The 26,910-nt window shown below is 48.1% G+C and overlaps 1 protein-coding gene across 4 annotated transcripts in view; it reads left to right on the top strand.

Annotated features, from left to right (window-relative positions):
* The window catches only part of Tex2 (testis expressed 2), a 117,630-nt gene that overhangs the window by 81,138 nt on the left and 9,582 nt on the right, over positions 1-26,910 (top strand). For 3 of the 4 annotated variants that reach the window (XM_029545971.1, XM_021212179.2, XM_029545972.1), the window contains exons 6-10: positions 3,229-3,375; positions 8,002-8,101; positions 17,661-17,793; positions 24,236-24,361; positions 25,844-26,053. In XM_029545971.1, coding sequence (XP_029401831.1) covers positions 3,229-3,375; positions 8,002-8,101; positions 17,661-17,793; positions 24,236-24,361; positions 25,844-26,053 — 716 coding nt within the window. The remainder of the gene's footprint in view (positions 1-3,228; positions 3,376-8,001; positions 8,102-17,660; positions 17,794-24,235; positions 24,362-25,843; positions 26,054-26,910) is intronic. The other variant, XM_029545973.1, reaches the window with a different exon arrangement.

Here is a 26,910-nt window from a genome sequence, read left to right as displayed (position 1 = left end):
CTGAGAAGAGAGAACTTGCGTGTGTTCTGTAATGAATATGTATTGTTTTTCAAATCTGGGGAACATGCACACAAGGGAGAAGAAAGTGTCCTGCTGTCGCTGCTCCTGGACCAGGCCACCATAGCTGCCACCTTGACACAGCAGCCATGTGTGACCAAACTCAGGAGCAGTTGCTATGATCTCTCTTTTAGCAGAAAGGCCTCCCTGGCCTCCCACAGAATTGAGTCTGTCCATGCTGTGTTAGAGATAAGCTCATTTTAAATACAGTCCTCCCCAGGAGCTAGATAGATAGACAGTGTCTGTCGATGGCCTTGCATCAGCTCCGGAACATTGGCTTCCCCAAACATTGCCTTTGGTAGCTTGGGATGCTGCCCTTTCTCCCCGTGTGGAGGGAGGAGGCGGCACAATGAATATTCTCCGCACATTTATTCTTCAGCTTTAAATTTTGATGACAGTCATTGGAAATGCATCCTAGCAGCCCGTGGAGGCCAGGTTTTGTTCATAAACCCTTTTGATTCATTGTCTGTGTTCTGCAGCTCTGATGTTTGTCTTTGTTCCCTGTGCCCCAGTGCAGAGCCTGCCTTAGATACAGGGACTGGGAAAAGGAAAAGCTACATGCTTGTCAGTTCCTTGAGACGTTTTACCGCATCCTATGTCACTGGCTTGGACATCATTGTGAAATAGTCTTTGTTTCTTGCTGACAGAGAGAGAGGGGGGAGGGAGGGAGGGAGGGAAAGAGAGGGAGGTGAGGGGAGAGGAGAGAGGTGTGTGTGTGTGTGTGTGTGTGTATGTCGGGTGGGGTTTGTTTTCTGTAAAAATGAGCATTTTAAGAAAGACTGATAAAGGGTACACGTGCTATCCTGAGAAAGGAAGAGGTGGCCCCTTCTGTGTAGCCTACAAGACTAAAAGTGGTGAGAGCCTGACGTGAGAGTCTGACGTGGGTAGTGGTTTGGCTCAGCCGGAGTAGCCTGGGGGCCATTTTCTTCAGACGTGCGATGTTTCTTCAGAAGTCTGTGCAGATAATCTGATGTGGCTTGAGGAGTCCTGAACCTGTTACCCTGGGCCTGAAGATGACAGTGCACAGTGTGCAGGAGCAGAGGGTGGGAGCACAAACACATGTCCACATACATGCACACACACTTGTGGTACAAGAAATGCTGATGCCAGCTTCTGTCCTTCCATCCGGAATTCGGTGGTGGAAAATATCTTGGTCAATGTACAGGACCTGACAGCAGCAGGAAAGCACACACAGAATGTTCTAGAGTCAGGTAGAGCAACCTCTTCTAAAATGGAAAAGTTAATATGCATCAATTCTAAACAAAGGTATTAATTTTTAATGGATTGCATGTGTGGGTGTCTGTGTGAGTGGATGCCGGGTGTGTGGGGTGCCTGTGGAGGTTAGAAGAGGGTGTCATCTGGTGTTGATGCTGGTTCCGAGCCACCACTGGGTGCTGAGGACTGAAGCGTGTCTTCTGGAGTGCAATAATGCTCTTAGCCACCGAGCTGCCCTTCCAGCCTGTTTGTTTTTAATAAGTCACTGACATTCGTAGGAAGACTTTGGAAATCATCTAGATTTAAAGAAGTCTAGAACATGTCCTAGACTCTGATGTGTTACTAGAAAATGGAAGTGAGCCCCCACTCCCTAGTTCCCAGAGAAAGAGCTGTCACAGCATTGAAAGGCATTGGGGGCTGAGCTGTCTGTTGGCTTCACATCAGAGTCTGTGTATGGCTCACATAGATCAGACCCTAAGACCAGGCTTCAGTGCTACTACATGACAAGCCGTAAGGTTCTTACAACCGGGCAGACCTTCAAGATTGGATTCTTGGCACCTAGTGACCAGTGTGCCGTGCCACTGGCCTGGACACATAGCCAAATGAACCAGTTGGCTACACAGAGCAGGCCACAGTGGTACTTATGCACAAGCACAGGCATGAAGGAGAAGAGAGTGAACGGTCTAAGTCGTAACATGTGGAGCCCAGATGTGTTTACATAGATCACGTAACATGTAGAGCCCAGATGTGTTTACATCACAAAAGGAAAGAAGTGTGAGCAGTCATTAGACTTCTGCATTTCTAGATCTTTTCATCTTTCCTTTTGTTTGTTAGCTTCTCTATATAAGGCTGCAGTCTAATTCAGACGTCCCCACAAGCGTCTGTCTCATTGGCAGGATGTTGGTGCCTGTCCTTCCTCATGACAGAGTAAGCAGAGAGCCAGAATCAGGCTTCAGTCATGAGCTAGGGATGGCTCCTTCCTCAGATGGAAGCTGGGTCCCCTCTCTCTGGGGTATTGTGATGCTCAGATACAGACCTTTAGGAATCACCTATAGATCTATGTGTGTGTCTGTGGTCAGCAGCACTAATGCTGCCACCCTTGTAAGTACTGAACCCACCAGCACATGCTCACCACAAAACCCCATGGTCCCCCCATAGTTGCTGCTGCTGCTCCTCCTCCATGCCCACCACTGACCCACAATAGGCCAGATTCCATAGTCTGGCAGCTAAACCAGGAAGTTAGAGACAGTTTTGCTGGTCACAGCAGATGTTTCAGACAGATTATGTGTGGGTCGAGCGGTAGGCATTGGAGTATTTGATGGGTTGGGGTTGGGGCCTACATCTGTCCTGAGAGCCATGTTCTCATCCAGCCCTGTGGTTCTTACCTCCTCTGCATCACATGCTCAGAGGGGAGGGCTTCAGAAACTCCTGACTCTGCTAAGCTGAGTATCTCAGAGACACGACAGTGCAAGTGTCACTATGTTTAAGCACCTCAAGAATATCTTGTCCTTGCAGGGATCAGGCTGAGCTTGAGTCCTGGCCATTGGGAAACTCATTCCTCCTGGAAGAGAATGGACTTGACAGTCGCAGGCCCAAGCCTGACCTGGGAGAAAGAGAAGCAGACTTTGACAGATAACTCTCAGACATTGAGTTAGGTGGGAGGGGGAGTGTGGTCAGGGCAGGTTATCTGAGCTAGGGCTGTACAGTGGTAGCTGGATCATGGGAGGACAAGCAGAAGCAGAAAGGAGACAAAGAGAAGGTGCAGCTGTGACAGCCGATCTGGTCTCTCCTTTTCTTGCTCACCAGCATGATGTGGGGCTTGTAATTTATAGGGAAGATGGACAAGTCACGCGCTCCGTTTCTACAGGAGGGGCCTTCAGAGGCTTCATGGAAATAAGCACCTGTCTGAATCTCCAGTTTTCTGACAGCTAATTTTGGTCTCTTTTCTTTTGCCAGTTGCCAGAAGCCCCACCCTCTGAGGAGGAAGAACAGGAAGCCTGGGTGAATGCTTTGCTTGGAAGAATATTTTGGGACTTCTTGGGCGAGAAATACTGGTCTGATGTGGTGTCGAAGAAAATCCAGATGAAACTCAGCAAAATTAAGGTATCAGAGAGGCCTCTGATCCTCCACCTCCTCACTTCTGGATGTTCTGCCCCCCAGGTCTTAAGTGAACACACAGCGTGATCTAAGAGTACACACATGCACATCTGACCTGGATCACAGACTGACCTTGATCTGTAACTACGAATCTAGAGACATAGTGTTTGCTTTTCTACTGTTGCTATGTCATTATCCTCTGTAGGTGGTCTTTGGAACTTGTTTAGGAGAAAGGAGCTCCTGTAGCTCATCTGGGTCTGAGTTGGAGACAGCTTACACTTGGCCTAGCTTCGAGGTGGATTTTTGAACTACATGGGACCCTATTTCCAGCTGCTCTCTTTCCTGCAGCTAGGACAGTTTTTTTGGGTTTTGTTGTTGTTGTTGTTGTTGTTGTTTTGTTTTTGGTTTCTTGAGACAGGGTTTCTCTGTATAGCCCTGGCTGTCCTGGAACTCACGCTGTAGACCAGGCTGGCCTTGAACTCAGAAATCTGCATGCCTCTGCCTCCTGAGTGCTGGGAATAAAGGCGTTCACCACCACTGCCTGGCCAGCTAGGGCAGTTAAATGTCTGCCACTGGCCCTTGCTTTGGGCCAGATGTCTCTTTGTGTTGGGCTCCCTCTTTGCTGAAGGAACAGTCCTGATGCTAGCCCAGGCCTGCTTGGAAGTGTGTTTAAATGCTAAGGACGCCACGTGACTGTCATTAAAGGAAATGTTTGCCAGTCAGAGACCTGTAGAGGTTCCTGAGAAGCAAGCCTTTGGCCTGCTCCAGGGCCAGCCACTTTGAGCACAAAGGCCCCACTGAGAGTCCTGTGCTCAGTAGCTTACGTCAGAGGCTCTGTGGGGCTATAGATTCCTTCAAGAAACAGAAACTTGTGGATCCTTTCCTAGAAGAATGCATGCTGATGTAAAACTTTCCACATAGCCGGGCGGTGGTGGCACACGCCTTTAATCCCAGCACTCGGGAGGCAGAGGCAGGTGGATTTCTGAGTTCGAGGCCAGTCTGGTCTACAAAGTGAGTTCCAGGACAGCCAGGGCTATACAGAGAAACCCTGTCTTGAAAAAAAAAAAAANAAAAAACAAAAACAAAAAACTTCCCACGTGCTCTCAGGGAGTTCAAGGCCTCCCGGTCAAGGTAACTTCAGACTAAGGTAAACTTAGGCTTGAAGAAAGAGGTGGACACAGAGCACTTTACCTTGCATATCTTTTGGCTTCGCTGAGCTATGACAAGCTCTATGTGCCTTCTACAGACCAGTCTTTGCCCTTCCCTGGCTCTCTGGTAAGAAGAGAGGCCGCCCTCTGACCTGAGGAAACTTTAGAGCAAGGCTTTGGGAGGCCCTGTGACAATGTCGACTAGTTAGTGTCTTTAGGGTAGGTTGAGGGTTGACCTGGCTCCTGCTAGCCATCAGAAAGTGTCCCTTTCTTTTGGCAGATGAGATGTCAGCAGCCACCTAAAGGGAACTTAACCTCTTTGTCACCCTGGGAAGTCTCTGGTCAAGGCAAATAGAGGGACTGCCCCTGCTCCATTCTCAGGCACTGGAGGGCTGTGATTCCCTAGAGCAAGAGGGGGACAGGGCCCGCCTGGGTTCCAGATGCATGACCCTTCAAACTAAGAGTGGGAGATCCTGGTGCCTCATCCCCGGGGGAGTGAGGATGGTGGGGTGACAAAGGTTCCCTCAGTCCAGAGGAAGCCTAGGGAAGGTTTCTGCTACCATCGATCATGAAAGTGCTTGCTGTTCACCAGCTTAAGCTCCTTCTGCCTTTTCTGGTCAGAAGGACTGAGGTTAGCAGTGGTTGAGGTCCAGCGGTGCCCCGGTCAAGCTTGGTGGCTTTGTCCACTCTCACTGCTCCTCCCCTCATCCCCGCCCACCTGTGATCTGCTGCCTGTGGTGTGCCCTGGAGGCAGAGGAGGCCACAGGAACAAAGGGCAGAAGGGTAATACCTCCTCCCTCCATGGATGCATTGTTCCTCCATGGTCCATTGTTCCTCCATGGTCGCATCCAGTGGTTCACGGCAGCCAGAGGTGTGTCTGGTATCCAGACGTGGGTTTAAAGCAAGCAGTGTTTCTGCCCCAATAGCAAGTAAACTCTTGGCCCCTACTGCTCACATCCATCTTCAGGATGCTCATGTCCTCCAGCAGATGTTGCTGCTGCACACAGCCTGATGCTCATCCACAAGTGAGAACATATCCCACACACCTGATGGTTCTGGCCCCAGTTGAGTTTACTTAGGAGGGTAAGGAACATGACCATTGGGTTTGTGTCTCATGTGGGACCCTGTAGGTTTCTGGTTGACTGGAGGAGAGGTTAGTTGTGATGTACTAGCTTTCGGGGATGTAGTCGACTCAGAAGGCTCTGCTGGCCAGCCTGTGTCCAACACTCACAGGTAACTAGAGGCTCCTCACTAGGTGCCTCCTCAGTGCCAGGTGCAGACAACAAGCTCTGTGGCAGACTTGCCCAGCCAAGTGACATTTTTTGGATGATAGATATGTCACGCACATTTATGTTGATGCTTTTTGGGGGAGGATGTCTTAAGACAGGGAGCACTAATCTGGACAAACTCGACTGAGGGCTGGACATAGTAGCTCAGGTGATACCGTGTTTGCCTACTGTGCAGGGCGCCCTGGGCTCACCCATGGTGGCACCGGTGTGTCACCCCAGCATTTGGAAGGTGGTGGCAGGAAACTGGGATGCTCAAGGCCATCCTCAGCTATCGAGTGAGTGTGAACCTAGCCGGGGTTACATGAGACTCTGTCTCAAACAAGATTGGTTGGATGCCATGTTCTTGGATGCCTATAAAAAAGCAGAGGTGAAGCTCTCTGGTGAAGCAGAGTGATCTCTCTCCTGACAGAGCCCACTTTCTACTGAGAGCCAGCTGCAGTCACCCCGACCAGGTGCGACCCCACAGTGTGTTAAATTAAAAAAATAATCTGTTTCTATAAATTAGTCTAATGTTCAACTAGATAAATATAACTTAGACAATTCTGGAAGAAAAGAAAAGAAGGACATATGAACTATAAAGCTGTGTCATAGCTAGGTGTGGTGATGGGTGACTGTCATCTCAGCACCCAGGAGGCTGAAGTAGGAGGAGCATCATAAACTCAAAGCCCGCCTGGGCTACACAGTGAGACCCTGTATGTGTGGGGTAGAGTGGGGAGGAGACACAGACAGACAGACAGACAGACAGACAGAGGCAGACAGAGTTATAAAGCTACATTGATAGGCGGACTTTGGTGCTGGTAGATAACATTACAGTGCAGACTCCAGTGTGGTGAGAAGCTCGTATTCAAAGCTGATGGTCCAGATCAGGGAAAGTATCGGTTAATTGCTGAATGATAGGCGGGGTAACCAGCCATTTGGAAAAAGTACTGAACCCCTACTTCAGATCTTAGGCTAAGCTGCATGAGATGGCACGTGCCTTTAGATCCCGCACTAGGTGACACAGACAGGAAGGTCTCTCTGAGTTCAGTCCAACCACAGGTACATTGAGATGCTAGGGGTGGGGCGGCTTCCACTAAAATAATAAATGACCTGAAGATTAAGGAAACACAAATGCATCCTGGCTGCCCACTGTCCAGCACTCCAGAGGTGGAGGCAGGCAGACGTCTGGGTTTGAGGCCAACCTGGTCTATGGAGCAGATTCTAGGACAGCTAGAGCTACACAGAGAAATGCTATTTATCTTGGGGAGAGGAAAAAAAAAAAAGGAGAAGGAGGAGAAAGAGAGAGGAAGAGGGAGAAAATGAGAGAGAGAAATACAAATCCATCAGAGGAAGTATACACAAGGTCAGGGTATGATCATGATCTTGGGGTAACTGGGGATGCTGAGGACAGCAGTACTCTTCTGTTATTTCCTCCATGATAAATCCCTGCTGATTTGGGGTGTTAGTCAGACCCAGCAGGGACCAGATGGCATACTCAGATGAGTAACCAGAGGAGGTGAAGAAACCTAAGGGGAGACTGCAGTCTGCCTGGGTCTGCAGGAGTGGGGAGCTGTGCCCCCCCCCCCCCGAAGGGGCAAAGGTGGTGAGCAGTTTGCCAGTCATCTGGCAGGGTTGCTGTAAGGGAGGAACTGCCTGCCTAGGATCTCTGGCCTTCCTGGGGTGTGAGGACAGATGCTAACATTTCTCCCTGCACTTCCCTCCCCTGGGCCCTGGTGGACCCCGATGATTACATACAGCCTGAAACTAAAGAGACAGTGGATGCAGGCTTCCTGGGCAAAGTCCTCGTAGACCTGCCTTTGCAGAGCAGGCAGAGCATGGGAGGAGGATGGAAATAGCCAGCCCTGCGGCAGGGGGATGCGGGTTGGGGTTTAGGCTTTAGTTTGGTTTTCCCAGTTATTTCTAGTCCTGTGGTAAATTTGCCTGTCTGAAATGTAATGGTTTCTTACCTTCATTCCCCACTCCACCTCCTCAGCCAAGACAGCCATCGCTGACCAAGTCCACACCAAGTCCCAGTTCCTGCTCTGTGAGATTATAGCATTTGTCTGTTTATTTGTTTCTGCTTCTCTGGTCTGTACATAAAGATGTGACCCAACACCGTACTGCTCTCTCCTCAGACTGCCTGGAGCTCTGGTTGACATTGGTGTGTCACCGGCTTCCTGGGGTCTCTGAATTCACTGTGTGTTTCTTTTCTGCAGCTCCCCTACTTTATGAATGAACTAACACTGACAGAGCTTGACATGGGTGTAGCTGTGCCAAAAATCCTTCAGGCCTTCAAGCCTTATGTTGATCACCAAGGTAACGCTTAGTGGACTGGAGAGGACTTGACCGGTGGGTGGTAAAATGCTTGTCTGGTTGTAGTTTTCACCCCAAGGCTTGTGCTTGGAAAGAACTGGAGTCCTAAGCTCCTGTTGATATGGACTGTGGGTTTTGTTCTTAGTCTTTGTTTAGTTTTTAAACTGGTGGGGATTGGAGGGTGAGGAAAGGGAGAGAGATTGGGGAGCTGGCGAGGGGATGTGGATGCTGAGGTCAGAGGTCAACTCTATGGCGTCAGCTCTCTACTTTAAATGGGTTTCAGGGCTTGACTCTAAATCATTCACCTTGCATGGCAAGAACATTTACCCCCCGAGCCGTCTCGCCAGCCGTTTTCGGGTTGTTTGATGTTGTTGTTGTCTCATTGTTGAGATAGAGACTTGTGTGTCTGTGGCACATGCTGCTCTTGGACCTTGCTCTGTAGCCCAGTCTATCTTTGAACTTATGATCTTCCTGCCTCAACCTCTCGAGCACAGACATGTGCCACCACATCCTACAAGTGACTTTTATGTATAGCGGTCACAGTAGGAAACTGGATGGCAATAGATCTAGGTCCCTTCTCCCAGTTTTCTTCTCTCAGTCTGTTATAGGGGCTTTTCCAGACCCTAGACACCCTCAAGCCAGTTGCTAGGGTCCAAGCTTTTACGTGAGTTGTAGCCCTTGCCAGGGTGAGGCAGTGGGCTAGGTTTCAGCTGCACTGTCCTCTCATGGGTGCCATGGCCCTGCTTCCCTGAGAGACACTGCCCCACTTGCTTAGCCCCACTCACATCACCTGCCTTGTCTTCTAAGTTGTAAAGTCTTTGGCCTTCATGTCTTGCATCTTTATAGTCCTTACACTCCTGTGGGTCTGGAGGATCTGAAAGATGAAGACATATTCTTGAAGGCAGTATTTCAGGAGCAGATCTGTCTGCTGGAGCATACATAGCTCTTGGACTTAAGGTTTTAGGCTTGCCATGGTCACAGTATTTATGCCTAATCCCGTGGATGGACAGAAAAGAATTGATCAGAATGTGGAAGAAATAAAAAAAAAAAAATGGCACAGCCTTCTATGCCTTTTATAACATGTGGCTTCAAAGGGCATCAGCAGGGGGGAGTCAGAATGCTGGAATTTAGTAAAATACGAGAGCTGAGTGAGTCACATGGACAGAGAAGGCTGCTGGCAAACAGGCAAACCTCACCAGCTCATTTCCTCTCTCCCTCCTTTTCCTTCCTTCCTTCCTTCCTTCCTCCCTTCCTTCCTTCCTTCCTCCCTCCCTCCTTCCCTCCCTCCCTCCCTCCCTCCCTCCCTCCCTCCCCCTCCTTNTCCCTCCCTCCCTCCCTTCCTTCCTTCCTTCCTTCCTTCCTTCCTTCCTTCCTTCCTTCCTTCCTTCTTTTTTGAGACAGGGTCTCGCTAGGTAGCCCAGCCAAACAAACCGCCCACTCAGCTCAGTGTTAGTATCCCCTGTCAAGACGCTCTTCTCCCGTGAGTCATGCTTAGCATATTCCCACGGAGGCTTAGGTAGAAGGGAGTGACACAGTTTCTGGAGAACAATATGTGTTTTGATGTCAAAATTTTGTACAATTTGTAAGGTATAGAACAACTCTGTGGCCATCGAGTCACATTTAGTGAACTCACTTTTCTGCTGTTACAGGATATGAAGAGGGTGAGTGTTCTGTGGTTACACTTAGCAGCTCTGTGCATCCCTCTAGCAGGGTTTGATCTGACAGGGCGCGCACACACTGATCTTTGAGAGAGACAATAGTCCACCTGGTGCCTGCTTGCTGAGGTCACCTGTAACCCTGAAATCTGCCACACCCTGATCAGTCTCAATACTGCTGGGGTCTGTCAGGTCCACAGAATGAAGCTAGAGGAGATTTAGACTCTTCAAGTAGTTACTCGGTCTAACCTAGTACAAGGTTGCTTAGTCTACACCCCGGCCCCCAGCTCAGCATGGTGCACAGTATTCAAAGGTGTGCTGCTGCTAAGTTAGCTGTGCAGCTAGGATCTTCCGCCCCATCAGAGTCCACGGGCAGGGTCTTCTGGTCCATGGCCTCTCTGCTGCCCTTTGCCCTTTGCTCTCCGTCTCTCCAGGGACTGGCTAGAAACAAGCAGTAAATAATCAGCTTCCACAACCTGCCGAGTGCCAGTGCCAGTGCCAGTGCTGGGCTTTTAGAGGTAAATACTCAAGTTGCCTGTGAGGCTTCTCACAGCTCGGAACCTCTCCAGTCTCAGCACCTCCCGAGCACAGCAGGCTCTGCTGAATCCAAGGGTCCCCGTGGCTTTGAACTGTGGGAGTGTTGGTCAGGCTTTGAGGATAATTGGAGACCTGAGTCTCTAGCTTCTTTCCTGTTTTTATGGAGCTGGTGTGAGACATTTCAAGTCTGCAGATCAAAGCCTTGCTGCTTTTAATCCACTTGAAGCTTACTTAACTCCTTTCAGGGCAAAGTGTAGCGATCTGCCAGCTTGGTTAACAGGGAGGAAATATTACCAAAGAAAGACAGAAGGCCTGGGGGTTATTTGAATTGGATCAAGTTAGGCTTTTTCATGCTTTTGAAGGATGCCTGTGTGACCCAAGACAGGAGCACAAAGGATGCTCTGAGGTGTTTTTCAATAACAGTCACACTGCAATTGTGTAACTCTGTCCACTTTGTGTAAACAATAGAGTGTGCTTAACCTAGGCTTAAGCAGCAGTCACATCACGGGACTGCTGTCCTATATGTGGTCCACTAGTGACCCGAAGTCATCATGCAGTGTGGGACTGTGTGAGTTTGGGGTTTTGGATCCCACTGTTCTCGGGGAGAGCCTCCCTTTCTAGGGAAATCGAAAGCTGGGGTGACTTGGTAATAAATAGCAGCGCTCCTGTGAGACTCCAGTGCCCCTCTGAAGAGTCCCTCCCAGGGGCCGGAAAGATGGCTCTGCAGTTAAGAGCACTTGCTGTTCTTGCCGAAGACCCAGTCTCTAACTCCAGTTCTAGGGGGTCCAGTGCCTTCTTCCTATCTCAGTGAGCCCTATGTGCACATGGGTCCACAAACAGAAATACAGGCAGAACACCATACACATAAAATAATAAAATAATTTTACAAAGAAAACATTTTTAAAAAGAAAGAAAAATCTCTTCTGGTTCACATGGGCTGTTCGGGCTGCTTGGACTATTCTGCCTTAGCCATGCACTTTTTAAATTCTAAGATAGGATCTCTCTGTGTGGCCCTGACTGGTCTAGAACTTGTCTCTCAACCATGCAACACTCCTCTTTTCTCTGCCCCACACGTTGTGAGGTGTTGGCGTACTGCCCCATGCCCTTCTGCTGCTCTGCCCACCTGCTGCTCTGCTTTTGAGGCAGTGCAGAAGTGGTTCCATAGCGTGAGGTGACCGACCACACACCCACGGTCGCAGGAGAGTTCCCACACCCTGCTCCTCACCTCAACAGAGACTCTGTGAGCATGACTTTACACACCCAAGGCAGTTTGGTGGTGGTGGTATTTTTACTATTTACCACTGAGCCCCTTCTAAAAAACTTTAAAAAAATATTGTTTTATGCAAGTACAGTCACTGTCTTTAGACACATCAGAAGAGGGCATAGGATTCCATTACAGATGTTTGTGAGTCACCACGTGGTTGCTGGGAATTAAACTCAGAACCTGTGGAAGAGCCATCTCTCTTCAGGCTTTGTTCTCTGGATGCTGGATGCTCACTTTCAGAGGAGAAACCAGCCCACCATGGTTAAGAGGAGGAGGAAAGTCAGTGAGCAGGGTAGGGGGGACGTGAGGTCAGTCAGCTCCATGAGCAAAGGTCTTGGGACCCTTAATACCTTCTGCTTGTAACTATCAACTTGATACAACCTAGAGTCAACTAGGAAGAGTCTTAATGAGGAATTACGCAGAACAGGTTTGCCTGTGGGCACATCTGTGGGGGAATGTCTTGATTGTTCACTGAGATGGGAAGACCTACTCTGGAGGTGGGTGGTACTGTATTCATGGGCTGGTCCCTGGACTGTGTTAGAATGGGCACCCCCTCTCTTTGCCCCTGACCGGATGTGACGCTTTATGCGTTGAGGACCCACCTTGCCTTCCTTGCAATGGTTAGCTGTAGGATGGAACTATCATCCAGTTAAACCCTGCCTTCCCCATGTTGCCTTTTGTCAGGGTATCTGTCACAGCCACAGAAGTAAAGCTAGATCACCTTCCAAGCAGCGGGTGCCCTGTTAACCCAGCTGCAGAGTGCAGACCTGTGCGGAACAGTGCAAGGCCAGAGCTGCTGTGTGGGACCACATGATTTCTGTGCCTGTGATGGGAGAGTTATAGGAGAGAAATGCACATGCACACACATGCGCACGTGCGCACACACACACACACACACACACACACGAGTCCTCCATTCTTGTTGTGGCCTCCCTTGCATCTGGGGACATGCAGTCATGGCTGTTTATTAGCACTTTACGTTGTGGTTTGGGCTGAGCTGATTGAGGCCATCTTTATTCTTTTTTCCCCCTGATTTTTTAAAAAAAGATTTATTTAATTTTTTATTTATTATTTATTAAAATTTATTTATTTATTTATTATGCTGTATTCTCCCTGCATATATGCCTACACACCAGAAGAGGGCACCAGCTCCCATTACAGATGATTGTGAGCCACCATATGGTTGCTGGGAATTGAACTTAGGACCTCTGGAAGAACAGCCAGTGCACTTAACCTCTGAGGCATCTCCAGCCTCTTTGACCTGATTATTTTTGAGACAGGGTCTCACATAGTCCTTACTGCCCTGAACTCACTGTGTTATGACGGATGCTTCTCTGCTTCTGGCCCCCTTCTGCTGGGATAACATGCGTCACCATACCCAGCGGCCATCTTTATTCTGTGCCTGTTTGCATACATGGCTGTGGAGTTCATAGGCTGATGTCACGTTTCTTCCTCTCCACTTCATCTTTGAAAGGCCAGTCTCTCATTGAATCTGGAGCTTACTAGTTTGACTGAACTCTGGCCAGCAAGCCCAGGGAAGTCTCCACTTCTCAGCGCTGGGATTACAGGCACACTGCCCGTCATTTTGAGAGTCAGCCAGGTCCTCCTGCATGCTTGTACTGCCAGCGCTTTACTGAGTAAACAGGGCCATCCCCCAGCCTCACCTTCAAACACAATCACATACTTCCTGAACACGGGTTCCTTACAGCACCTGTCGGTTGATGGTACTCACCGAGAGAGCAACACTTTCAGGGAATGAGCTGTCTAGTCCTTTGTTTTTTTTTCCCTTGGTTTTCCCGGACCGGGTTTCTCTGTATAGCCCTGGCTGTCCTGGAACTCTCTCTGTAGACCAGGCTGGCCTCGAACTCAGAAATCCGCCTGTCTCTACCTCCCAAGTGAGCTGTCTGTTCTCTGTGGCACCCTTCCCAGCTCCCAAGCTCCTGGCCAGGGGTGAGGTGGGGGGGTGGGGTGGGAAGGGGGGCTTGTATAAAGACCCTCTAACGTTTGTCATGCTAATTGTTCATGATTTGTCCCCGAGCATGGTTAGAATAACAGCATGCAGCTGTCTGTGTTCAGGGTAAGGTGGCATTTCTGGTATCTGACCCCATCTTGACATTGTCACCATATCTATACATTTTCCCAAGGTGGTGACAGACTTCCTAGTTGCTGTTCACTTCATCTGGTGGCCCTGCAAGCCAGGGCCTGGGGCATAGCTGTGGGATTAGGCCCCTGCTCTGAAGGGCACATGCTCCTGGGTTCTCAGGGTGCTGCTTGCCTGCCAGTCATTGCCATAGAAGCAGCTTGTTTTTCGTTTTTTGTTTTCAGTGCAATGATGAATAGCCTTTTCTGCATTACAAGTATATCATATTAATTTGAAATATTTGTTTGCGGTTTATATCAGTTAAAGTTAAGTTCTCAGCCCATTATTGAGTCAATCCTAGACTGTGGGTGGACCTCATGATACATAATAAGGAGTATGAAGCCAGATCCTGGACCACAGACACAGTTCGGGAGGTAGAATGTTTGCCTAATAGGAAATAACCCTGGGTTTGATCCCAGTGCTCGGACTGAGAGAGGGGGGTATGTGCTCATAACTCCAGCACCTGGGAAACGGAGACAGGAGAGTCAGAAGTTCGGGTTCACCCTTAACTACACAGCAAGTAAGGGCATGCTGGAACACCTGACACCCTGTCCCAAACAACAATAACAACAACAAAACAGAAAAAAAAAAAAAAAAGAACACAGCAAACCCGCCATAAACATCTGATCATAGCTAGGTCTCCTGAGCTAGGTTTCTGGTTATCTTGTATAGCCTTACCCTGTAGCAGCTGCAGCCAGAAGGGTGGCCAGGGCATACGACCTGCTGGCTGCATGCAATCCTTCCTAAAAACATACAGTGTGGTGTCCTTCGTGTCAAGGTGAGACCTCTATGCAGAGGTCAAGAAACTTACAGTGAATTCAAACCCTACTTCATGTAATGGGGCTCCAAGCCTTTCACTTGGCCTTCCTGGAGATGAGGGGTGGGCCATAGCCCATGTGACTAGGGCCTGAACAGCCTGTGCCCATAATACATGGTTTTTTTTATTTTTTTATTTGTTTGACAGCCAGGCACTAGAGAACTGAGTCACTAGTTAAGAGCTCATCGGGCCTCAGTGCTGACAGAGGGCGGCTCACAGTGGCTGGCACTCCAGTTCCAGGAAATCCGATGCCCTGTGTACTGGCCTCTTCCAGAGGACTTGCTTGACGCCTAGTACCCATGTTAGGTGGTTCACAGCTCCAGCTCTAGGGGGTCCAGATGCCCTCTTCTGGCCTTGCCTGCACCTGCACATGCCCCCCCCCCACTACCACCCTTATATACATAATTTTTTAAAAGAATAAATTTGGGGGAAAGAAAGATAAAACCTCCCATTTCGGAAGGAGTAAAGTTTGTTACTCTTAATATGACAGCTTTCAAAGACAATTCATACCATTAATATTATTTGGAAACCTGGCCAGGATTTCTAAAAGAAATTAGTGTCCTTTTTATAGTGAGTTAAATTTCCTCTGTGGCCCTTTGAACTGATCCCATTCTCCTGGAAGTGGTTAAGGACTAAATGTCTTTCCTGAAGCAGATGCGCCTTTTATTTTATCTCCACAGTAACAGCATTTTGAAGAGTAAGCTAACTAATGATTTTTTTTTTAAACTGCTTACCGTAAGCTAGAAATGAAGCAGTTTTTCCCCGCAAAGAAGATAATCACCCTTGACCTGTGCCACTTAATTAAACCAAGTCATTCATGGAGAATAATTGCATTCAGTAACAGGAAGAATTTGTTGAAAACCAAATAGGGATTATTCTGCCTTTAGTGAGGAGTTGCACCATTAGTATTTCTGTAAGGTTGGCCAGTGGGGGCTAGCCAAGTGGGGAGGGGCTGTTTACTGCAGTGGACTGAAAACGCAGCTATGTATGAAGAATGGTCTGAGATTAATTTCCTGCTCTTACATATTGTCACTTGTCTTTTGAGGATCTATAAAAGTCTATTAGCATTTAAATAGCCACTTGAAGGACTGCATTTTGATTAGATATCCATGAGGTCTTATGGAGCTCTAAGAGTGAAAAGCATTCACGTCGCTTCGCCTGCCAGGCCATCCTCCTGTGCTGACAGAGAGCTGTGTGTGCACACTGTAGATGCTGGTCCGGTGGCAGCCATCCTGGTGAAATGAGATATGAGCTATTGGCAGCAATATCCTTCTGATGACTAAATTCTTAAAACTCTCGCATTAAGTGATTCTCCATATTTACCGAGCTACTCCTGGAACTACTTTTGTTTTTATTATTAGGTAATTTCCAGAAACAAATGGATATTAAAAATATAAAAATGTGGGGGCTGGTGAGATGGCTCAGTGGGTAAGAGCATCCGACTGCTCTTCCGAAGGTCCGGAGTTCAAATCCCAGCAACCACATGGTGGCTCATAACCATCCATAACAAGACCTGATGCCCTCTTCTGGAGTGTCTGAAGACAGCTACAGTGTACTTACATATAATAAATAAATAAATAAATACATTCTTTAAAATAAATAAATAAATATATAAATAAATAAAAATGTGGGGACTAGAGGCATGACTCAGGTTAGGAGCACTTATTCGTCTTGCAGAGGGCGTTGGTTCAGTTCCCAGCACCTGCACGGTGGCTCACAAGCATCCACAATCCCAGGTCCAGGGCTCCAGCATCCTCTCCATTGTGCTCTCTGACACCCTCCTTCACCAGGCGTGCACACTGTGCACATAGTTACGTGTGTGCAAAACACTTACACAAATGAAACAAATCGTTTCTCCTTTCTTTCTTTTTCCTTTAAGATTTATTTATTTTATGTATATGAATAAGCTGTCACTGACACACCAGAAGAGGGCATCAGATCCCATTACAGGTGGTTGTGAGCCACCATGAGGTTGTTAAGAATTGAGCTCATGACCTCTGGAAGAATAGCCAGTGTTCTTAATCACTAAGCCATCTCTCCAGCTCAAAAATAAAGTAAATCTTAAAAAAAAAAAAAAAAAAAAAAAAAAAAAAAAAATTAAAAAAAAAAAAAAACATAAAAGCTTGAGATGTGTGTGGGGCAGAGAGCAAGAGAGCACAATGAGTTTATTAGGCTGTCTTTTTTAAACCATTTATTATTTGCAGGGAGAAGGTTGATTGGGGGGGGGGTGCTTGGGCACGCAGAGGTGGGAGGACAACTTGTAGAAGTCATTTCTCTTCCTTTCCCATGTGGGTTCAGGGAATCAAACTCAGGTCATTAGGTTTGGTGTCAGGGAGCCCTTACCTGCTGAGCCATCTCACCTTCCTGGGATAGGTGAGAATGCTTACAAGAGTGACTCCCAACAGCTACATTACTGCTAAGTCCCAGCCATCGATGACTGCTTCTGGGAGTCACCCAGCACAGTGAAGTCTCCTCACTTGACAAACAGCCACCCCTTGGCCACCCTTGGGTCATCCCAGTGCCTCCTGGGTATTTGTTTCTTTACTGTGAGGGAAGCCAGAGAGGGGGTGAGGAAAAGGAGAGAGGGAAAGGGAGGGAGGGGAAGGAGGAGGGGAGGGAGAGAGGGGCGAACAAAGGAGGGAGAGAGGGAGAATGGAGTCCTTGCAGAGCTCACATGGACACTGAATTCACTGTGACCCCCAGAATAGCCGTGCTGGCCACTGCCCTGCATGCACACCACTGCAGTCGTCCCTCTCATGGTCTGAGGGCAGAGCACCTTACCCTTTCCATGCCTCTGTTGTCAGTACACGTCACATATGGGCTTTTCTTTAATGCCAGCTTAAGGATGCTGAAGGATTTATTTTGTGTGTCTGTGTGCACCACATGCATGCCTGGCGTCCTCAGAGGTTGAAAGAGGGTGTCAGATCCCTTGAAACTGGAGTTAGATAATGACTGCAATCCATCATTTGGGTGCTGGGAGCTGAACTCCTCCGCAGAATAGCAAGTGCTCTTCACCATTGAACTATCTTTCTAGTCCTGAAAATACCAGTTTTGATACTGTAGTTTAGACTTATATTTCTTGGGAGGCAAAAATAAAAAAAAAATCAAAACCTTTTTTTTGTTTGTTTGTTTGTTAACTGTCTCTCTAGGACTCTGGATCGATTTGGAAATGTCTTACAATGGGTCCTTTCTGATGACTCTGGAGACCAAAATGAACTTGACCAAACTAGGTAAAGAGCCTCTTGTTGAAGCCCTGAAGGTTGGAGAAATTGGCAAAGAAGGGTAAGGGGCTATATATGATTTACTAACCACCCCGGGGGCCCAGCCTCTACCTGCAGCCTGTGAGAAGCAGGTCAGGGCCTGGGAGCCCCCGAATGGCCAGCAGGCTCAATGTCAGTGCTCCTGATCACCAAGTGAGCTGTACACCCAGGGACCACACAGTGGCTGTTTGCTGGTCTTGCTTATTCAGCAAGCATTGCTGGCACAGGGCAAGCAGGACAGATCCCTCTGAGCATAAACTGTTCTGTGAACCCAGTCCTTACTCTGAAACCTACCTCAGCTCCGAGCCACAGATGGCAATATGTGGAGCAGATTAAGGTCCCCTGGGGATCCACCACTTTAATCACCAGGTCAGAATTATTTATAACAATGAGGTGGTTGATTTTCCAGCTAAGAGGATACTCCACAAGTGTTCTGGGAGCACCTTCCCAAAATAATACAATATTGATTTGCTTAGTAAATTCTTCTCTTTGTAGGTAGTCCATCTGTTACTCAGAGTTAATCTGATTTAGAAATATTCCAGAATTGTGAGGTAATTAACGGAGCCTGGACACTTGCACTCACTCCCCACTCTGGATTCTATGCCCAGATTCTTGAACACCTTAAAAGTCACTGTTCTTGTTACACATCTAAATGGTAACACTGTCTTAGCCAAGTTAAAGGATATGGCCTCTCCCATCCCAAGTCCCCTGCAGGGACTAAACCCCAGTGACTGGTGCTCCCACAGTGAACTAAGTTTGAGACACTGACTCTTGGGCTTTTTGCACAGTTGTGAGCTGATTGACCCTCTTTAGGTTTTCAGTGCTAATAGATTAAGGAGGTTGAGCTGTGTCTTGAAGGACATTCTTCTGCTTAGATCATCCTGATTTATCTGAGTCATGTGTTGAAATGTTCCTGTTTTAATAATTGGAGAATTGCACCTGCTGCACACAATCTAACTTGTATCTGCTATTTTCCTTTCATTTTTCTGCTATTTGTTAAAATGTATTTGGATTCGGCAATCTGTGGATTTGTATTTTCTGGTGAGTGGTATTCATCAATTCTCCATGTAGCATTTCACACCCTGTACGTGCTGACCCTGATTTGGTCCCCTTTGAAGCCACAAGGCAATATCATTTCATCATGTTCCCAGACTTGAAGGCACAGTCTGAGGGCTCGAGGGCTCCGGGAGGCTGAGAGCAGGGGTGAGGCTCTGCTGACAGAGCCTCCTAGACTTCCCCGTTTAGAAAGCCTGTAGTCGGGCCTGACTTTTTATCTGCTGCTCCACCCGACGCTGGCCACTATAGCTGAGCAGTACCAGTCTGGCCTTCTGACAACAGAGTTGCAAAAACACTCCATAGGCAGAGGCGGTCTGAAAATGAGATCAGTGGGAGGTTAGCTGCTGAGCCTGTGCCAGGACCTGGGTTTGATCTCCAGCACTTTTCTTTTTTTTTTTTTTTTAAAGATTTATTTATTTATTATATGTAAGTACATTGTAGCTGTCTTCAGACACTCCAGAAGAGGGCATCAGATCTTGTTACGGATGGTTGTGAGCCACCATGTGGTTGCTGGGATTTGAACTCTGGACCTTCGGAAGAGCAGTCGGGTGCTCTTACCCGCTGAGCCATCTCACCAGCCCCTTTTCTTTCAATGTATCTACTAAACGGGAGTGGACCAGAGAATTTGAGTAAGGACCTTTTGGAAACAGCTGTACCCCAGCACAGGGCTCCAGGCTCTGTTGGGAAGGCAAGGCCTACACATCAGGTGGGCAGCAGACCGCATGGTCTTTCACACACTCCACAGTCACTGTTGTTGTTCTGGCTGTCTTGGCTTTACATCCAGTTTCCATCTACAAGCTGACTGCTCACAGGTTGTTCACAGTGTTTCTTTTTTTTTTAAAGATTGATTGATTGATTGTAAGTACGCTGTAGCTGTCTTCAGACACACCAGAAGAGGGCGTCAGATCTCATCACAAATGGCTGTGAGCCACCATGTGGTTGCTGGGATTTGAACTCAGGACCTTCAGAAGAACAGTCAGTGCTCTTAATCGCTGAGCCATCTCACCAGCAAACCCACAGTGTTTCTTTACACTGACTGAAAAGACTCGCTTTCTTGGGGAATGTGGCTTTCATGGTGGAGTGTATTTCTAAAACCACCATTTCAAAGAAGAGTCCTGAATGTAATGCCTTATCTTCTTCCTGTGAGGATGTTAAAATATACATTGATATGTAATATGCTATCACTTTTCAATGCAAAGAGAAATACCACCTCAGAGCCCTTCCTTAGTGAGGAAAAGGCTGAGGACTCCAGACCCTATCTTTATCACAGAAAGAATGATCCGACAGACGGACAGACAGACGGCCGTTGTTTGGCTGAGTGCTCCTGAGAACCTGTGCGTGACCCTAGTTCCAGAAGCACTCTGAAATCTGTCTCCTCCGTCCCTCAGCCATGAGCATGTGTGGCCACCTTGAGGCTAAGGAGAGGAGGGGCAGAAGGCAGCCATGTGGTAGCTGTTATTAACCACTGATGTCTTTGTTAATACTGAACACCCTAGTGCAGGCTCTGCAGACCCGCAGCAGCCTCTCCTCCAGGCCCCCTCTCTAGCCACTGCCACCTCTTCAGGCCTCAGGCCACAAGGTTTGCCCAGGGCCTAGCTTTGGCAGGGCTGTGGCGGCCTCAGTGTTTCGTTCAGTGCCCACTCAAATGACTATGCTCTTGGGGAACTTGTAGAAGTTTTCTCTTCTAGTGGAAAGTTTGCTTATAGTGGTACCCAGAGACAAGGCAGAGAAATTGAAATCTAGGTTGCTTTAGGCCAAACTTGGCTCCTTCTGAAAGTCATTTATGGGCATTTGTCTTTCAAGCTTGTACTTCCACAAACAGCATGTCTTCTTGACACACACTAGTTAAACCACTTTGGGGCAGTAAGGCAGTCAAAATGGATTCCAAGGACCAGGAGTGTAGCTCGGGCAGAGAGCTTAGCATGTGTGAGAGCCTAGGTTCCATCCCTAGCACTGCGGGAGGAGTCTCAGCTTCAGGGGCACCTGTAAAGGGTGTTAGCATCTGTCTGTGCTCCACCCCACAGTTACCTGGCAACAGCCAGATAGGCCGACCCACTATAGAAGGGGCTGCTTGCCCCCTCCTCTCTCTCTTGCCTCTCCCTCTTGCTCCCCCTCTCTCCTCATTCCCTTCCTCCCTCTCTCCACATGGTCATGGCTGGCCTCTACTTCTCTACTCTCTCCCTCGCTCTGCCTTTCTCTGCTTCTACTATTCTCTTAACTCCCCTCCCCATGCCCCAAATAAACTCTAGTCTATACTGGCAGGTTCCTGGGGGGGTGGGTGGAAGGGATGGCTCAGCATGGGCCCACTGAGACACCTCTTTTCCCCCATACCTCACCACACTCCCATAGAACATATCTTATACTTCTCTATCTTTTTATAAACACATCAAAGGGCCTTTAAATAAGTCAGAAGGAATGCATCCTACACAACTGATCCTTTAAATGGATAGTGGGGTAGTTTTGCAAGGTACTCAGTGCAACTTGGGCCAGCGTGTAGTCTCTGCACCCTTACCTAGGAGCCAAGGATACCGTAACTAGGTCTTGTCCTAGCTGTGTGTGTGTCTGAAGGCACATGCAGCTAAGAAGGCATGAGACTGGTTTCTTTTAAGTAAAAGAAAGTTAATGCTTTCTGAGGAGTGAGGCCCGCCCAGGGCTGTTGAGTATGCTTATTTACTCTTCACTGTAAAGCTTTTTACCATCACCTTTGGCATCTATGTCATTCTTTTAACTATTCCAAAGCAATAGCAGTCGGCATGCTTTGCAGGTAGTCTGAGAAACTGCTGGAATGGGGCTGGAGAGCTAGCTTACCCATTAAGAGTGCTGGCTGTTCTTCCAAAGGACAAGAGTTCAAATCCCAGCACCCACTCAGAAGCTCACAACCACCTGTAACTCCAGTTCCAAGGCTCTGTTGTCTTCTGGCCTCAGAAGGCACTGCACATGCATATAACACAGACATGTGTCCAGGCAAAGAGAGACAGCCAGACACACAAATAGGCTGACTGACTGCTGGAAGTTACCAGAAGTGATAATGATTATTTGAGCCAGGCATGGTGGTTCATGCTGGCAATCCCAACTCTTGAGAACCCGAGGCATGAGACTTAGCCGGAGTCTGAAGCCAACCTAGGCTACATAGTGAGTTCCAGGTCAGCCTGGACTACAAAGTGAGACCCCATCTCAAGAAAGAAATTTTTAAAAAGCCCAAGACAGACCATGATAACATAATTTACTTTCTCAGTTTCTGATTCTAGGCACAGTTCTCAAGTGGTTTTTACCAGAGGCTGCGTAACTGGAATGAGCCTGTTTAGTGGCTCTCTGAGAGGATAGAACACTGAGTTGTGTTTAGAGCCAGTACTCACTTCCTACACATCTGTTCTGAGGACGTGTACTGTGTCTCTAAAGTTCTTGTTGACATCATAAGGTAGAGAACATAACATGTACATTTAGTTGTAAAAACTGTGTCTGAGCCAAACAGTCACACAGTGGTCCTAGGTTCCACGTAACTCGACTCCTATTTTGGATGATAGAAATGCCATTTAGTGAAAACCGGACTCCACAGCCTCTGGTACACTGTAGCCTAGGCAGCCTTATCCAAATTGCTCACTTGAGGCTGCGGAGTGCAGCTTGCCCTCTGTCCTGCAGAAGAGTCATTCATTCTGGACCCTCAGAGCTCAGTGCAGCCAGCGCTCATCCGTTGGCGTCTTCCACCCAGGGGATGGAGGTGCCAGACGGCACACATTGGTGGGGACGTGAGGGTCCACCGCTCAGCTGATCTCACTGTGATCCCAGATGCTTTGCGTTGTATGTGGATGAGGGCCTGCCCCTGCTGTTAGGCCAGCGTCCTCACCTGTCAGCGTGAGGCTTGAAAGCCGGCAACACAGCTGTTTGGTACAGATACGGGTGGGTTGTGTAATCTCTGACAGTTTACATTTCTGACTCGCCTTATCTTAAAAACCCAGTTCAGAGTTTTTTTGAGAATTGAATTTTCTGTATAGATTGGAAACCCAAGAGCTCTGTGAGGGTGGCCTTCCCACAGGCCCTCCGAGGCAGTTCTGAGCAGCAAGGGCACACCACAGAAGCGTTCTAAATTAGCCTGGCCTGTTGGGGGGAGGGGAAGCAAGTATTTTTCAAAGGGACATCCCCTTCAACATTGAAGTCCAGCATGTGGGTGCAACTCCGGCTCCATTTCAGAGTCGGGGTGAGCAGGATTTCTGTGTCCTGCCTGGGAGGACATCAGTGGGATCTTCTTACAGCCAGCTCTGGTTTCAGGGTGAGAGGCTCAGCCTGGCCCTCTCATGCATGCAGCTGTGTGCTCTGCCCTTGACCCCCATTAATCAGGAGATGGTTACCCCAGTGGATTTCTAGTGGCTCAAGGAGGTGTGGAGAACCTGAGGGCAACGGCAACAGGGAGGCTGGGCCTAAGCTGTCTTTCCTGAGTACTTTGCCCTGGTCAGCAGAACAAGGCCGTGTTTAGTGATCATTTTGTTGCTCAATAGTGTTCAGAGGCAGCTCTGTCCTCTGTCCCTGGCATGCCTAGCTAAGTCCCTGAGCTATAGAGATGGGGCCCAAGTAGTAATCTCGTAAGCAGGCAGACATCTTTGCTAGGTCAGGAAGTCTCTGGTGCACCTCAGAAGGAAACCTTGATCCCACAGCTCTGCTGGTGACCCGGCAAGCCCCACCCCTCTGGAACCCTAAAGAGTTTAGTGAAGAGCAGTTATCTATAAAGGGGCTGGAAAGCCTGGCCTCTAAATTTGAGCTGTTCTAGAAAAGTACCTAAGATCTTATGTCCAGTGCTTTTTTTTTTTTTTTTTTTTTTTTTGCTTCACATTTTTTTTTTTTTTTTTTTTTTTTTTTTTGAGTCCCTTGAGACTTGGCACCTTGTGGCTTTGGGGCTTTCTCTGTGACCCCACCCCCAGGAGATGGAGTAGACATGGCGTAATATATCTAATCTTATCAGTTCAGTCAAAACTAATCTGAGGGGCAATTAAGCCGTAGACAAGAGACTTGCCTGTACCCCTCATCCTTAGTAAGGCTGTCACATCACCAGCGTTAAGCTGCCATTGCTAACTGTCCATTCTTCCATTTACCCCACTTCCACCACCACCTGGCTCCTACATTTTATGTGACTCCATCCCACTCCACCACCTGTCTTTCTGGTGCATGCTCAAAAGCAAACTGTTCTGAGCTCAAGTCCTCTGCGATCCTGTCGGGGGACTTGGGGCTAGATTTTACTGAGTAAGCAGCCAATCCAAGAACTCTTGGGTTCTCTCTTAGTGACATTGACAACATATGACAGAGGTTTCTTCTTGACCCTCTGTGTGTGTGTGTGTGTGTGTGTGTGTGTGTGTGTGTGTGTGCATGCGTGTGCACTTGTACATGCGTGCACTGCCAGTGACTTCCTCTCTATTCAGTTGCAGGCCCAGGGCATACTGTCTGGCTGACAGTGATGAAGAATCCTCCAGTGCTGGCTCCTCTGAGGAAGATGACCCACCAGAACCCACTGCTGGAGACAAACAGCCGCTCCCTGGGGCTGAAGGGTGAGTGGATGGGGCTTCTGGAGGCTCTGGTGGTCAAGGGAGCAGCCAGGAGTCAGCCTGTCTTTCCCTCCCCCTCTCAGCTTCTTCCTGCACGCTGAGTGAAACGTCCTAAGAGGGAAGGCTTTAGCTTTGCCTCTCAGTGTGAATAAATCTCAGCCTTGGAAGGAAAGGCTTGTCTCCAGAAGTGCTCCCAGGTCTTCAGAGGGTGCAGACTGCACACCAGCTCCCCCTGGTGGTCCAGAGAGACCAGAACCGTGCACACCACAGCCCCGTCTACTCACTCTTGCTCTCTGCAGAGCTCAGAGGCTTGGGTTATGCCTTTTGTGAACTTAGAGACTGTGGATGACCCAGCTGCTCTTCTGGAGCCTCCTCTGGGGGCTCTCTGGGTCTGCTCCTGTGGAAGTGTAATGGTCAGAGTGCATCTCGCACCTTTCTGTAAGGATATCTACATTACTTAAAAGGAAATAAAGAAACATAAGATTTACAGCACCAGGTGATGCAAAAACTTATAAGTAAATAGCAGCCTGCTCTCTTCGAAATTGTACAGAAGGTGAGAAGAGAACACAGATGTGTGCCCAGCCCAGTTGGTACCTCTTAGAACTTTTGTTTAGGGTTAGAGGTGTTGGTTGTAGCATGCTCAGCCAGCATGTGCAAGGCCCTGGGTTCAGCCCCAGGATTCAACACACACACATGTATCTCTGTATGTACTCTATCCGTGATGTCTGAAACTGCAGAGGATGTGAAGAAGCCCGCTGCCATGCTTCCCGTGTCTGTGATAGTGAGCGGGACCGGAGGCATGTTCTTGGCTTGCTAGCATATCCACTTGACGTCGCTTTCCCTCTAAGTTCTAAACCTCTAAAGGAAGAGGCACAAGTTCCAAGCCCTTTGAAAAGCTCCAGGCGTAGGTGTGACAGTGCATTGAATTGTTGCTTTGCTGTCTGTCGTTGCAGCATTACCTCTGTGTGCTATCTAGAAACAGAGGTTCCCGGTAGGACAGGGACTCTTGCTGAGTCTCAAGAGTGGTACAAAGGAGCCTTCTCCTGGGCGGGGTGACTCTGTCCAGATGTCTGGGTATCTGCTGTCCGGTCAGAATGTTCTGTCTGACCTGTGCATGTTCTCTAAAGTAGTTCTCAACCAAAAGGGATTCAGCCCCCACAGGGGGTGGGCACATATTTGATTATCTCAATAGGGAAAACATTGTTGCCATCTAATCCTTGGAAGCCAAGGATAGTGCTAAATATCCTATGTGCACAGGACAGTCCTCCTCAAACAGAGTGCCCTGACCACAGTGTGTGTCGCGTCACAGTGGGAAAGCTATGGAGAGCAGTGGAGTCACAAGGCTCACGCCAGTGGAAGGTATTTCGGGCCAGAGAGATAGCTTGACAGACATTTGCTGCCAAGCCTGACAGCCTGAAATTGATCCCTGGGAACCCTACTCCCCCAAGACTCACGCTAACACAGCTCTGCATTCTGTATTTGAAGGTATGTTGGAGGTCATCGAACAAGCAAGATTATGAGGTTTGTTGATAAGATCACCAAATCAAAATATTTCCAAAAAGCAACAGAGACAGAATTCATTAAAAAGAAGATCGAAGAAGTCTCGAATACACCACTGCTGCTAACTGTGGAAGTGCAAGAGTGTCGAGGGACCTTGGCGGTCAATATCCCCCCACCCCCGACTGACCGGATATGGTGCGTATATGCCCTAAGTGATCCCTTTACCACATGACCATAAGAGTCACAGTCTACTTAACCCTAGACAAGAGCATTTCCACACTGTTTTTAGTAGACTCTTGTCAATCATTAATCATTGTGTTTTCTTCCATGACTGTCTCTTGTACATTTTTAAGGGTGATCTTCATATGTCAGGAAGAGTTAAGGTGAATGCGAAGTTTGTGGGAGAGGCTGTTTCTGTCCTTGGTCTTCCTCTCTCTTAAGCTGACTCAACCATTAATACCAATTGCCCTTTGTAGTCAGCCCCTGTCTCTGCCCAGTCTGGGGTGGAGCCACAGCACTGGCTCAGTCTTCTCAAGGCCTTCTTTCTTGACAGATGACAGTCACACATGTAGCAGAGTCCAGGCAGTGAGGAGATGCTCGCTCCCTCGCTTAGGTCTTGTTGCTGTGATAGGAGGCTCTGGGTGGAAGTACCACCTGGGGGTGCTGAAGATACAGCACCCCCCAGAGACCCTGACTGCTCTTCCAGGGATCCTGAGTTCCAGTCCCAGCAACCACATGGTGACTCACAACCACCTATAAAATACATTTTTTAAAAAGTCCACACTCACATACTCCAGAAATAGACACTCTAAATACCTTACTGTACTAGGTTTAAAAGGTTATTCTAAAATAGTGAGTTGATACATTTTTTTCTTTCTTTTATTTATTTATTTATTTATTTATTTATTTATTTATTTATTTATTTATTTATTATACATAAGTACACTGTAGCTGTCTTCAGACACTCCAGAAGAGGGCATCAAATCTCATTACGGATGGTTGTGAGCCACCATATGGTTGCTGGGATTTGAACTCTGGACCTTTGGAAGAGC

This window comes from Mus pahari, chromosome 14, assembly GCF_900095145.1.
Source record: "Mus pahari chromosome 14, PAHARI_EIJ_v1.1, whole genome shotgun sequence".
Classification (NCBI taxonomy): Eukaryota; Metazoa; Chordata; class Mammalia; order Rodentia; family Muridae; genus Mus; species Mus pahari.
The sequence above is the reverse complement of the archived record's forward strand: the minus strand, read 5'-3'. Positions and strand labels throughout refer to the sequence as shown.